We start from the raw sequence: 13,062 nt of genomic DNA on the forward strand, positions 1-13,062 counted from the left end.
TTTTTTTGAGACAGGGTTTCTCTGTATAGCCCTGTCTGTCTTGGAACTCACTCTGAAGACCAGGCTGGCCTCGAACTCAGAAATCCTCCTGCCTCTGCCTCCCAAGTGCTGGGATTAAAGGCGTGCACCACCACTGCCTGGCTGGTTTATTTTCATTGAATTGGAATATCCTTATAGCCTGTGGTACAGGTTTGAGAAATCTAGAAATTAAAAGTGTTTACATGTGTGCATAATCCTTACCTACGAATCTATAGTAGCCTTGGTATTTTTTTTTTTTAATCTGGGTAGAGACTTATACTGTAGTGGGATTTTTGTATGGATTTTACATAAACCAAAACCAGGCACTTAGTGGAATGTGCAGAGTTCTCGAACTGAATTTTAAAATTACTCTACCTTGTGCCCTTGATCTGTTGTGCCCCTGTCTTTTCACCCTGTCCCCAGTTGGCCCCGTCTCCAACAGGACCATTTAATGTTTGTTTTATCACTGACGATGTTATCACTAGAAATGATATAAGTTTTCTTTCTAACGGCCGTTAAACCAGAGTGAGTGCTGGCATCTGGTGGCTTAACATCCACGAATCTCCACAGCTGCCCCTCCTGTTACTGAGTAAAAAAAAAAAAGTTGACAATCACCTTTGACCTATGCATTTAGAATTATTAAAACAGTAAAGACCGAACGTCCAAGATTTGCAAGGTGATCTGGCAGCTTCGGTAGGGTGCTTCTTCCCTTTAAAGGAAAGCTTATGGTTGAGGGAAGTCTTTAGAAACTACTGTCTCATTATTGTTTCTGCTAATAAAGCTGTAGGCACCAGCCCACAGTGAAGAACGTTTTAATAACTATAGACCCATAATAAAATGCAGGTATGCTGACTTGATGGGGCAAACAATTTTGCGAGCTGAAGTGATTATGTTGAAGAAGGAATTCTTTCCAGAGTGACTTCTCCTGTGTTCCCTGTGAACGCAGACGTAGACAGGGCCCCAGTCTCCCAGCATCTACAGGGTGGCGGCTTTCCTGCACAGGCTAGGACATAAGATGCATAGGCTAGGACCTGGGGTGTGGGCTGTGGCTGGGCACCTATAGGATACTGACCTGTGGATGTGGTGCCAGGCCGTGTGGACAGACAGTGGTGAGTGCTGGACGCTCACAGAGCACATCACAGTTGGGGCTTCTTAGGTGTAGGGGACAAAAGCTGTTTCCATTCCTCGTGTGTGACATCCAGTGGCCAAGACCTCTCTGGGGATTCTAGGACACACGGGATCACTTCCCAGAAGTGGGACTTCTTATGTGCCCCTCTAAACGGAACTGACTTTCGAGGTACCCACTTACCATGCAGAGTAGAACTGTACTTCAGGCCTAGAGACAAGTGGGAGATCCTTTTCCCATCTTGACCCATCCCTACATCATGCTTGTCATCGTTATTTTAACCACAGACACGTCATCTGCCTCAGAAGATGAGGGCTCTTTACGGCGACCTGGGCGACTCACCTCCACTCTGCTCCAGAGCCATTCCGGCATCGAGCCCTGGCTCGACAGGGTCATTCAGGGCTCGTCCACCTCATCCTCTGCATCCTCCACCTCATCCCACCCGGGAGGGAGACCTGCTGCTGCTCCCAGTGCCTCCACTGCGCTTACAGGCCTCATGGCCCACGCCCACATAGGTCAGTAACAGCTGCCCAGCCCCGCCCACCGGGAAGGGTCAGGATTGTCCGAGACAGAGGACCACTGTCAAGTGACTGAGGTCATGAGCCAGATGTCACACAGTGCCTTGTCTGCCTGAGATATCAGCTGGCTTTTAGCTTTTAATAATCACATTTGATCACAATGGGGTCACACTCAGATAACTTGGCACCCAGATTAGGTGGAACAAAATGTCTCTGTTGCTAAATTTTTGTCTCCATCCAGATCCACCTCTTTCTTATCTGGGATGTGTCTTTTAGGGACAAAAGCACTTTTATAATCCTGTGGCCTGGCAGTTCCAGACTGGCGGGGCATGTCCCTGGCCTCAGCAACATGCTGGTCTCTTGATGTCCTGGGGTCCTTTTCTGCTTTCCAGGTGGTTGTGCTGGCCATCCTGCGCCTGACTCTCTCGTCAGTGTCTCTCCTGGGGCTGTCAGGGCTGTCTGCTGCCCTTGTACACAGGCCCTGATATGGGGGCTAAGGCGATAGCTTCCATCTGACTTTCTTCCTATAGATAGTCTTGCTAAAAACAAGATGTCAGTCTAGTCTTAAAGATACAGGACTCTTCTCAGTTGTAAAGCTCTTGGATGTTAGAGATCTTGGGAAGACTCCTTGAGCCATTTGAAACCCAGTATGTAAGTAGTTTTGTGATTAGCTGTATGTGAAGCCCACCGACATTGGTGTCCCAGGACCTTCAAAAGAAGGAGGACAGCTTGCCTGAGATCTCACTCAGTAGTGGGGAAGGGTGCTGGTACCAGAGCTGTTGTCGCCTTCATTTTATTCTGCTGGAACTGGGGTGGTGACCATTTGCTGTGTATCAGGACTGGCTGGTGGGGCAGGAAGGGTTTCTGCAAGCCACAGTAGGTGGTGCTGGGACTGTCTTCTGAGTTCTTTTCCTGTCTGCTGTGCTGGCTGGATTAGGGGTGAGTGGCCGGGTTTCTCCTCGTAGCCTGGGGTTTGTCTCACCATCCTCCATGGGGCCTGTCAGTGTGGCTCTTTGATTTTTATTCCTTGAGTCCCTATATAGTTCCTGTAATCTGCTGAACATCTGTTTCCCACTGCAGCTCGTGTCCTGGGGAGACTCTGCCACATCGTGCTTCTTGCCCACAGAGCAGCTGCATGAATAGTGGGGCCACAAGAGGAGGTAGCCATTAGAGCCGTTGCCTCCAGGGTGTCTGTGGCTTGCTTGTTTCCTGTGTGGCTGTTGGCTGTGGTCTACATTTCCTCAAGGAATCTTGACAGTCTGGAGCAGGAAAACAGCCATTACTTTCCTTTCCTGTTTCTCTGGAGGCTTTTATTTTGGTTTTGTTCTGCATTTACTTGTTTAGTGGGGTGTGTGTGTGTGCGTGTGTACCTGTGTGTGGTCACACACAGGCACACACGCACGCACACACACAGACACACACACACATGCACAGTATTTGGGGAGGCCAGTCAAGAACATTGACTATCCCGCTTTATCTACCCTTTTCCCTTGAAACAGGATCTCTTACTAATCCTGGAGTTAGGCTGGCTGCCAGCAGCCCCACTGAACAGTCAGTGCTGCGACTATAGTCTCACACATCCCTGCATCCCTGGGATTTGAACCCAAACTCTCCTGATTGCCCAGCATGCTCTCTTACCCTCTGAGTAATTCTCAGTTTCCTGTCTCTGTTGTCTGAGGCGCTTTCTCAGGGGGCAGGACCCAAGAGCACACAGCATTAAAGGCTTGTTACTGCCAGGCTGTTTTTCCTTGATCATGTATAGAATGCCAAACTAGCCCTGGCTCTCAGCATTCGGTCAGACAGCGTCAGGGCTTCTGTGTTCTGCTATGGCTATCTTAACAAGAACTTACCCTGGTGTGTGCTAGAGTTAGGTGTGTTCTCTCTCTGAAGAAGATGTGGCTGTAGGTATTTATAAGGTAGCTGTGCTGCCTGTGCTGGTGGGTGATCCATCCTGTCTCCTGCAGGTGTGCCGTGAGGGTCCTTTTCTCTTCTGACATGCTCGGCCTAGCATTGATTGATTCTACTCAGTTAAAACAACAAATCTCAGTTTGGATTCTAATCCCTTCCTGCAGATATAGTATTGATATGCTATTGGATAGCTGAAGAGCACAGTTAGCTTGATTTCTAAATTTTATTTATTTGTTCTTTTGATTTTAAATACATTTTAAGTTATTTATTTTGTGCGTGTGCGTGTGTGCATGAAGGACATGGGTGGAGGTCTGTGGGAAGCTTGTGGGAGCTGATTCTCTCTTCCTACCATGTCGGTTCTGCAGAATGAGCTCAGGTCGTCATGCTTGGTGGCTATTGCCTTTACCTGCAGACCCAGCTTTGTTAGTGTGTGTGTGTGTGTGTGTGTGTATGTGTGTGTGTATGTATGTATGTGTGGTCACATGAATGTGTGTGTGTATGTGTGTATGTATGTATGTGTGGTCACATGAATGTGTGTGTGTGTGTGTGTATGTGTGGTCACGTGAATGTGTATGTGTGTGAATGTGCCACAGTGTGCATTTGGCAGTCAGTTCTCTCCTTCTACTATGTATCCCAGGGACTGAGCTGAGGTTAGAGTTCATGGCAAGTGATTTTATCCACTGAGCTGTCTCATTGTCTCTTAACTTGATTTCTAAATTCAGGTTTAACTTCCTTAATCTCAAGTCTGAGATTTAGAGTGGCACATTGGAATGTTCCAGAGTTTCTGTTAGGAACGCTTAACTAGTGGAGTGTGTAACTGTCCCAGATTTACACTACTCTGATTTCTGAACTATAAAGCTCCTCGGTCATTGGCCTAGGGGAAACTCAGTGCGTACCCACCTTCCCTGTCCTCGTTATAAAGCCGCTGTTTTAGCTTCTCGCTCTGATACAGCTCTTCAGCTGAATGCAGGAAAAATATAGGAAGAACAGTAGTATATTAAGTAAAAAATTTGAGGTGTAACTTTTTAGGTAAAGGTATTTTTTTTTAAGAATCATTGTCTGTTTTTGGATTGAAGAAATAAAATACATTAAACATTTTGACAAAGGTAAAACATCTATCTTCAAAAGCAGTGTTTAGCGTGATAGCTTTGTAAAGAAAAGTTTAGCTTTATGAAGCTGTTATATACTTTGTAGTATATAAGTTACCATCTTTTCATATATTCTCGTATAATCATTGTTCTTCTTGCTAGGTTTGGAAGCACAGGGATGTTTCTTTATAAACCAGAAGGTCTTCCAGAGAGTCATACTTGAAAGTTTGCCCATCACCAGGCCTTTTCTCGGGCTGTGAAAACAGCCACTGAAGTTTTTGATTTTTTTTTCACAAATCTGTATTCTGTTATATAATAGCAAGTGTGTGTTTTGTCCTGTATATTTTCTTTCTTCCTATACATTCAGATCTTTCTCTGACTTTTATCTAAGCTAATGAAATGGTAGATGATTAGAATTGAAGCATCGGAGTCTTAAGATAAGCAGAGTCTTGAGAGAGATAAGGAGCACAGTCATGTAAATTCTGCAGATCTCCAGCCTTCATCACACACAGACTCTCTGCACTGAGTGTGCACCCAGTGTGTGCCACCATGCCTCCTTCTACAGTTACTCTCTCTCGTAGCAGGTCCAATGGTAATGAAAATTCAGTACCAAATTATAGTCAGTTTTTAGAACAGATCAAAGTCCTGTTTCATGAAAATTAAACAAAAAAATTATGTTGAAAAAAAGAAAGGAATAATTTCAGTTGTATTTCATGCAATCTGCCTTAAATATAACATTAATTGATTATATATTAAGCTGACTGTGGTCTCTTAATCTAGAAAATATTTTGTTCATTTGAGATGGGTTGTGTTATAACTATACAGGCTGGCCTTGAACTTGTGACCCTTCTGTCTCTGTCTCCCAAACAGTTAGACTTACAGGTGTGCATCAATTATGGTGCATCTGGCTCACTGCAGAAAATTTTTAACTAGCATATGGGACAGTTTTAGTTTTTGTATTTAATTAAAAAAAAATTTCCAGACACAGGGTTTCACCATGTAACTCTGGATCTTGATATGTAGACCAGGCTTGCCTTGACCTTAGATCTGCCTGCCCTTGTCTCCTGAAGTACTGGTATTAAAGGCTTGTTTAATGCCGGACTGGGACTGCTTTTTGTACTTTGTTTTAAAAAGATTTATGTACATGATTATTTTGCCTACATATATCCTGATGAGCATGCAGTGTCTAAGGAGGCCAGAAGAGGGTGTTGGATGCCCTGGAACTGGAGCTGCAGGCAGTTGTGAGCTGCCGTGTGGGTGCTGGGAACTGAACCCTGGTCCTCTGCAAGAGTAGCCAGTGCTCCTCACTGCCTCACCATCTCTGCATCCTCTACTTGTGCTTTTATCCTTGGGCCTACAAAGATGATGTCTTCATACCATCCAGCCTACTTTGGGGGAAGTCAGAAGGCCGTTTGCTTTTCATAATGAAACAATTGTTAGGCAGTGTTGTTAAGAGGCAGGTTCCCTGTGCACTTCCGATGTACTTGGTAGTTCTAGGTCTGTATCATTCGAGAGTTGAATTGAGCCACCTCATCCCCTGCTTAGAGCTCAGAGAGCAAAACTTCAGAGTGACAGGTTTGAATAGAAGCTTCATGCCTGTTGAATTAATCACTGTTATTTGGGTATGTTTTTCCAAAACCCAGATCTGCACTCTGCCCCGCCGGATGTTACCACCGGGCTTGTGGAGCACTCAGCCTACGAGCGCCCACAGATGGCCTCTGTGCGAGGCATTCCTCGAGGGCACGGCCGGAATGTGCTGGAGACCGCAGACGGTAAGAAAGGCGCCTCTCTCGTTCTGAAACAACAGCGTGCAGGTCTCTCTGTGAGGTTCATCGTGGTCTTTGTGTATTTCCGTTCTCCAGCTAAGCACATCATCTATGATTCTTCTGTGCAGATCAACAGAAAGCAGTGTGCAGGGAAGGTTACCATGGACAACATCACGTAGAAGAGCGATTGGAACTATCTAGGAAACAGGTCTCTTTCCAGTTTTGAAGGAGAAGGGAAGTAGGCCACTGTGAAAGTTCCTATACTCAGAGTGAGCTGGGTACCACACCTCAGATCCCACGCAGCCTCGAGGTTGAGGCAGACTCAGAGAGTGATGCAAGGGAATTTAGACCTTCAGATAATATTATCAGAAATTAAAAATGGCTGAGCCCAGTGTTCTAAGAGTTTCCTTAAGTAGAAAAAGAAGAACACAGTAAATCTGAAGTAGGAGGAAAGAAATACTAAACACACAACTGAGCACACACAGAAGACAAGCCGTAAAGGGTACAGGCTGAAGGCTAGCTCTTGGAAGGACGATTTTATAGTGTCCTGTTGAGTGGATCAGGATTCAGAGATGTGAGGCAGAGCGCAACGCCTCTAGTTAACAACCAAGCTGAAGCCCTAGCCAGAAAAATTAAGCAAAGAAAAATAAACAGAAGGCACCCTAATTAGGAAGGAAGAGGTAAAAGTCTCTCTAGAGACGATACGATTTTGCATGTTCAAAACCAAACGATAAACATGTTCACACAGATAGAGGTAATAGTGATTTCAATGAAGTAGCAAGACACAAAGCTGTCACAGAGAGACCAGAATAAATCAGAATTGCTCAACACAGTCTATAAATTCATCATGTAATCCCTGTGAAAATCTCAGTGATTTTTTTTTTCAGAAACACACTTACCATAAAAATTCATGGAACCTTAAATGGTCATAATATAAACTTACCCTAAAAATTCATGGTCATAGAAATCTTAAAAATGAAGAATGAAGCTGAGGACTCTCATGTTTCTGAAATTGATATCAGGACAGGAGCAATCAGAGCGTGTAGGCCCAGCATGAAGACAGCGCTCTACATCCCCAGACCAGAACAGAAAACGCATAAATCAGCCCTCATGTGTATGAGCAGATGCTTTTGAAATCACATATCTGTCTATCTATTTACTGTATATGAGTATGCACACACATGTGCTTGCACATGTCTTGACACTTGATGCTAAGATCATTCAATAGGAAAACCACAGTCTCCAGCAAATGGTGCTTGGAAACTAAGATATCCATGTATAAAACCCTGAACTTAGACCTTTCTCTAACACTACATACAAAAATTAAATGGATCAAAGGCCAAATAATATAAAACCATCAAAAGGAAACATTGGGTCGACTTAATAAGATTGCATTTTCTTGGATGTGACACCAAAGACATAGGGGAAAAATTAGAAAAGTTGTATTTTGAGAAAATCTAAAGATACCTCTGAGCGTGCCTGTGAGGGATTGTCTAGGTGGGGTTAGTTGAGGTGGGGCTGGTGTACCTTGGATGTGGGCAGCATTATTCTGTGAGCTAGGCTCCTGGTTTGCATAAGAAGGAGAACGCAACCGAGGGTGTTCTCTTCTCACTCCCTGCTTCTAAACCGTGGATACGATGAAGCCAGTTGTCTGAAGCTCTTGCTGTTAAGTCTTCCTCACTAAAGTGGGAAGTATCCTGTTAAACTGTCGCAGAATAAATCCTTTTCCTGTGAATTGCTCTCGTCAGGGTATTTTGTCACAACAGCAGGGAAAGAAACGAACGCAGCAGATAAACCAATTTAGGAATTTTTTTTCTGAGCCTATTCCTGCAACACTAAGGAGATGGATGTGCACACTGTCATACATTGCAGCACTGGGTTTAATTGTATTAGAAACTATAAAATTCTTGAAGCTTCGCAGGTTGGCTCGGGACAGGTCATAGGTTCACACTGTAGAGGACCGTGTACTTGGCAGAGTGAACGAGAAGGATCTTTGTGCACCCTGTTGAAGTGCTTTCCTAAGTGGCACTGAATGGAGAAGCAAAGTCAAAAGACGTCTGTCGCCATCCACATCTGTATAAGATAGAAGATACCAAATCAGGACTGCGTCTGTACTCCTTCGTAGTAGGACACAGGAAGGATAACCCGAAAGCAATGTAAATGGTCATCTTTTAAGAGGAGGAGCAAGGTGGAGCGGTGTAGTAGGCGTGATCTTTCTCAGTTCATCTGTTATATAGTGTGGTGGCTTGATGAGAATGGCCCCATTAGCTAAGCTAGTGTATTTGAATGCTTAGTTACCAGGGAGTGGAACTGTTTGAGAAGAATTAGAAGGATTAGGAGGTGTGTCCCTAGAGGTGGGCTTTGAAGTTTCAGACGGTCCTCCCAGCCCCCCCACACCCCCCCAACCCCTGCCTGCTGCCTACAGATCGGGATGCAGAGTTTTATCTACTGCTCCAGCAGTGTCTGTCTGCCTCCCACTGTGATGATTTAGGACTAGGTCTCTAACAGTGCAAGCAAGCCCTCAATTCAGTGCTTTCTTTTCTAAGAGTCTCCGTGGTCTCGGTGTCTTTCCATAGCAGTAGAACAACGACTGAACATGAATTCTGTTACCTTTCCTGGTTCTGACAGAATACCCAAGGAGAAAGGGTTTAGTTTGGTCTTAGTCCTTGGTCACTTGGCCCCTTGATTGTAGGCTTGAGGCCAGGCTGGTAATCATGGTGGGAACATGTAGTATTGTGGTTGCCAGAAAGCAAAGAGCCAGAGAGAAAGGGTCTGAGGAGAAAGACCACAGCGGCAGTGACGGAGTGCATAAGATCCACCCAAGGTCAAGCCAGGCCAGGTCCAGGCCTTGGTGAGGTTGTTGAAAGGTCCCACTCCTGACTGGTGTGGACAGAGTCACTTTCCTCAGTCATATGATCCCTGAGAGAGACTGTCCATGCTCCCATTAATGGCCCTGGACCTCTATACAAACTGGCCACATTACGTGGACTCAGTGAGTTAAAAAACCACTTTACATATGAAGTTGGGAAGAAACAGCAGTGACAGAGGAATAGGGAAGGTGTTGTTTAGATCTGATGATACAGGTCAGAATTGGGCATCAGATCCCCTAGGACTGGAATCTCAGATGTTTGTGAGCTGCCGTGTGGGCACTGGGAATCAAACCTGAGTCCTGGAAGAACAGCCAGTGCTCTTAACTGTGGAGTCACCTCTTCAGCCCTAATAATTTACTCTTTTTTTAAACCTAAACTTAAACTGAAAAATCTCTTCTTTTTCTCCTCTCTTCTCTTCTTTCCTTCTAAGATAGGGTCTCACTATGTAGCCAAGGCTAGTCTGGAACCGCCTATGAAGACCAGGATGACCTCAAATTCATAGAGAGGCCTCTGCCTCCCAAGAGCTGGGATTAAAGGCATGTGTCACCATGCCTAGGTTACACTGAACTAAAATACTGTAAATTAATTGCATTGAATTCATCGCATGTTGGCATAAATCTCACATCAAGGAAGATTTTCTGTCACAGTAGACACCACCGGTGTTGCTGTTGTGTGGGTGTCTGCCTGACAGAAGCATCTAAGTTCCCACCACTGGCTCTGTTGTCTGCTGCTGCCAGACATGTGTCCTCTGCAGAAGAGCAGGAAAAGTACATTATAGTCTCGTTTTAAAATATTTTTTGAGATTTTACTTCTTTTTATTTTTTTATGTATATTGTTTGTTGTGTGTAATGTCTGTGTACTGTATACATGCCGTGCCCACAGTGGCTAGAAGAGGGTATTGGATCCTCCTGGAGTTACATATGGTTTTAAGTTACCATGTATTCTGGGATTTGAACCCAGGTCCTCTAGAGCAGTCAGTGCCCTAACCATTGAACCATATCTCGAGTATCCATAGATTACATTCCGATAAGACCCTGCAGTGAGTTTGACATGTGCTCTGAAAGGGCCGTGGAGTTGCCCTCCTCCCCACAGGATTTTGGGATTGCTTTATAAACTGTTAGCTCAGAACAAATCCTCTTTCGTGAAAGATGTCCAGTAAATGCTTGTCAAATGCATCGGCACAGCCTAAGACAACTGATAGGAGCAGCACCTGGCTGGATCTGTAGGTCTGCTCCACTGAACAACTGGACGTCAGACCTCACACTCATGTGCTCCAGCGGCCACGGTGTGACACAGTCCTTCTCTGCTCTCCCCTTGACAGGTGTGCCTGTGAACAGCAGAGTGTCCTCCAAGATCCAGCAGCTGCTGAATACCCTGAAGAGGCCAAAGCGCCCTCCTCTGAAGGAGTTCTTTGTGGATGATTTTGAGGAGTTACTGGAAGGTAGGGTTCCCTGACTTGGTCTTGCTTGTTTTCGTGAATACTGTGGCCACAGAGTCTGAAGACAGGCAGACGTACATTTCCCGTGAGTCGCTTCATGCGGTGACACAGTAAAACACTGGTCACCTGTGCAGTGGTGAGTGCAGACCCACACTGACTGTGCACGGGCAGGCAGGAAACACACAGCTCATGGTAAGGTGACTCAGCATCTCTCTACATCTGGTCTGCTGGTTAGCGCCTCATAAAAATACTTCCGATGTTACATTATTTAAATTTTCATTTTAGATTATTTAAATTTTCATTTTAGATTATTTAAATTTTTATTTAAACATTAAGTCCAAACTACTCGTCATCCCATGGCTTTAAAGCATTTGGTTTTTAACTTATCTTTGGCTTCTCCTAATGTTAGCCTCTCATTTATAAAGGAATATATAGTTAGAGAGGAAAGATGCAGACTTTTTTTTTTTTTTAAAGAAAACTAGCAAAAGGAAGAGAAAGCCTGTAGAGCACAGAAATAAGCCAGTGCTGGCATGTATGCGCATGCATGCGTGTGTGTGTGTGTGTGTGTGTGTGTGTGTGTGTGCGCATATGTAGACAACTGGCACACACAACTAGCCCTCACTACCTTGCCTCTGTGCAGTGTGGCCAGCATGGGCATCTCCTCTATACCTGAAGGTCTGTTTTTCAGAAACCTGGTCGTCCTGTATAATGAGACAAGTTAGAGTTCACAGTATGTGTTTCTTAAAGCAAGCTGCCAGCCTTTGAGGGGCAGTGGGCTCACCCTAACCTAGGCTGGCTTTGAAATTGCAGTCTTCCTCCCTGAGCCTTTTCAGAGCTGGGATTGCAGCTGGCTGCCACCCTGCTCAGCCAGCGGGTTTTCTTTTCCTGTTTACATCAGAGCTGTTGGCAGTTGAACCCAGAACCTCACACTTGTAGCTGAGTACTCCACCACCAGCCATGCCTGCAGCCTAGAGAGCAGCTCTGTTGACCATGTGACAGAGCTGACGCATAACCCCTAGAAATAGACCCCTATGTTGTCCTCCCAAATGATGCCAATGTGTTTATTTAGTTCTTAATTATTTAATGTGTGAGTGTTCTGTCTACATGCATATATATGTACCATTTGTGTGGTTGGTACCTGTGGGGGTCAGAGAAGTAGCTGGAGTTAATAGATTCTGAGACTTAAGAGCGACAGTGTTCTTAACCACCTGCTACTCTCTCTAGCCCCCAGTGCTGGTAGTTCTGATGCTCAACTGCAGAGTGGTTCTGTCAAGTTGGTCTTAAGTGAACTTGTCTCTAGGACCAGTTTCTCAGGCTCTAAAGCCTTCCTGTCTCTCCCTTGGAGCTCTGGGGTACCACCATGTCAGAGAGCATCCCCAGGGGAGGAAGGTAGAAGTGGTTGGGGTCACCTTTATCATATGAGGTTGTGGGTAACAGAATGGGGAAGAGTTTTTTTTTTTTTTGGTTTCAAAATAATAAGTCTGTAACTGATCTTGCTTTAGTCCTTTGGTTAATCTGTCTGTGACTCTGGGCAGATTACTTATTATAAATGTTTTATAATTTTGGTGACAAAGTGAAATCATAAAGTACAATTGTTAGTAAGCAGATGTGTACATGGTAGTGTAAAATGTCTCATTACTTTATAGTTCAGCAACCAGATCCGAATCAGCCCAAGCCTGAGGGGGATCAGATGGCTGTTCTGAAGGGAGAGCCTCTGTCAGTGGGGACTTCTGGGCCGCTGTCTCTGTTGGCTGCACTGCAGCTCTGGGGCACAACACAGCCTAAAGCCCCCTGCCTGACTGCCTTGGATACAGCGGGGAAAGCCACCTGCACCCTCACCTATGGCAAGTATCAGCAGAAAGCTACGTGCCTCCTACTCCCCCCACACTGTTCTCTGTGTGCTGCAGCAGACACGATGCTTGGCACACAATGTAAAGCCAAACAATCCACACGTTTGTCTCTGTTTTTGAGACAGGTCATGCTATGTAGCTCTGGCCGGCCTTGAACTCACAGTGATCTACCTGCTTTTGCTCCAGAGTGCTGGGATTAAAGGTGTGCACCACACATGGCATGACCACACTCTTGATGTCATAGCTTTATATGACAAGTTTTGACACTTTTGAGTGCCTTCTCTTGTCACCAAGGGTATCTTAGCTGTTTGCACTCCATGTATTTCAGGGTCTGTTGTAGAAGTAGCTTGTTGGTTATTTCTGTATCTGAGATTGTTGGGTATCTCTGTATCTGAGATTGTTGGGTATCTCTGTATCTGAGATTGTTGGGAATCTCTGTATCTGAGATTGTTGGGAATCTCTGTATCTGAGATTGTTGGG

At 45.0% G+C, this 13,062-nt stretch overlaps 1 protein-coding gene across 1 annotated transcript in view; it reads left to right on the top strand.

Annotated features, from left to right (window-relative positions):
- Positions 1-13,062, top strand: part of Dip2a (disco interacting protein 2 homolog A) — a 76,955-nt gene that overhangs the window by 25,642 nt on the left and 38,251 nt on the right. The window contains exons 5-8 of the mRNA XM_028773930.1: positions 1,432-1,659; positions 6,302-6,430; positions 10,616-10,735; positions 12,379-12,576. Of these exons, the coding sequence (XP_028629763.1) occupies positions 1,432-1,659; positions 6,302-6,430; positions 10,616-10,735; positions 12,379-12,576 (675 nt within the window). The remainder of the gene's footprint in view (positions 1-1,431; positions 1,660-6,301; positions 6,431-10,615; positions 10,736-12,378; positions 12,577-13,062) is intronic.

This window comes from Grammomys surdaster, unplaced genomic scaffold, assembly GCF_004785775.1.
Source record: "Grammomys surdaster isolate TR1022 unplaced genomic scaffold, NIH_TR_1.0 237, whole genome shotgun sequence".
NCBI classification, from domain to species: Eukaryota; Metazoa; Chordata; class Mammalia; order Rodentia; family Muridae; genus Grammomys; species Grammomys surdaster.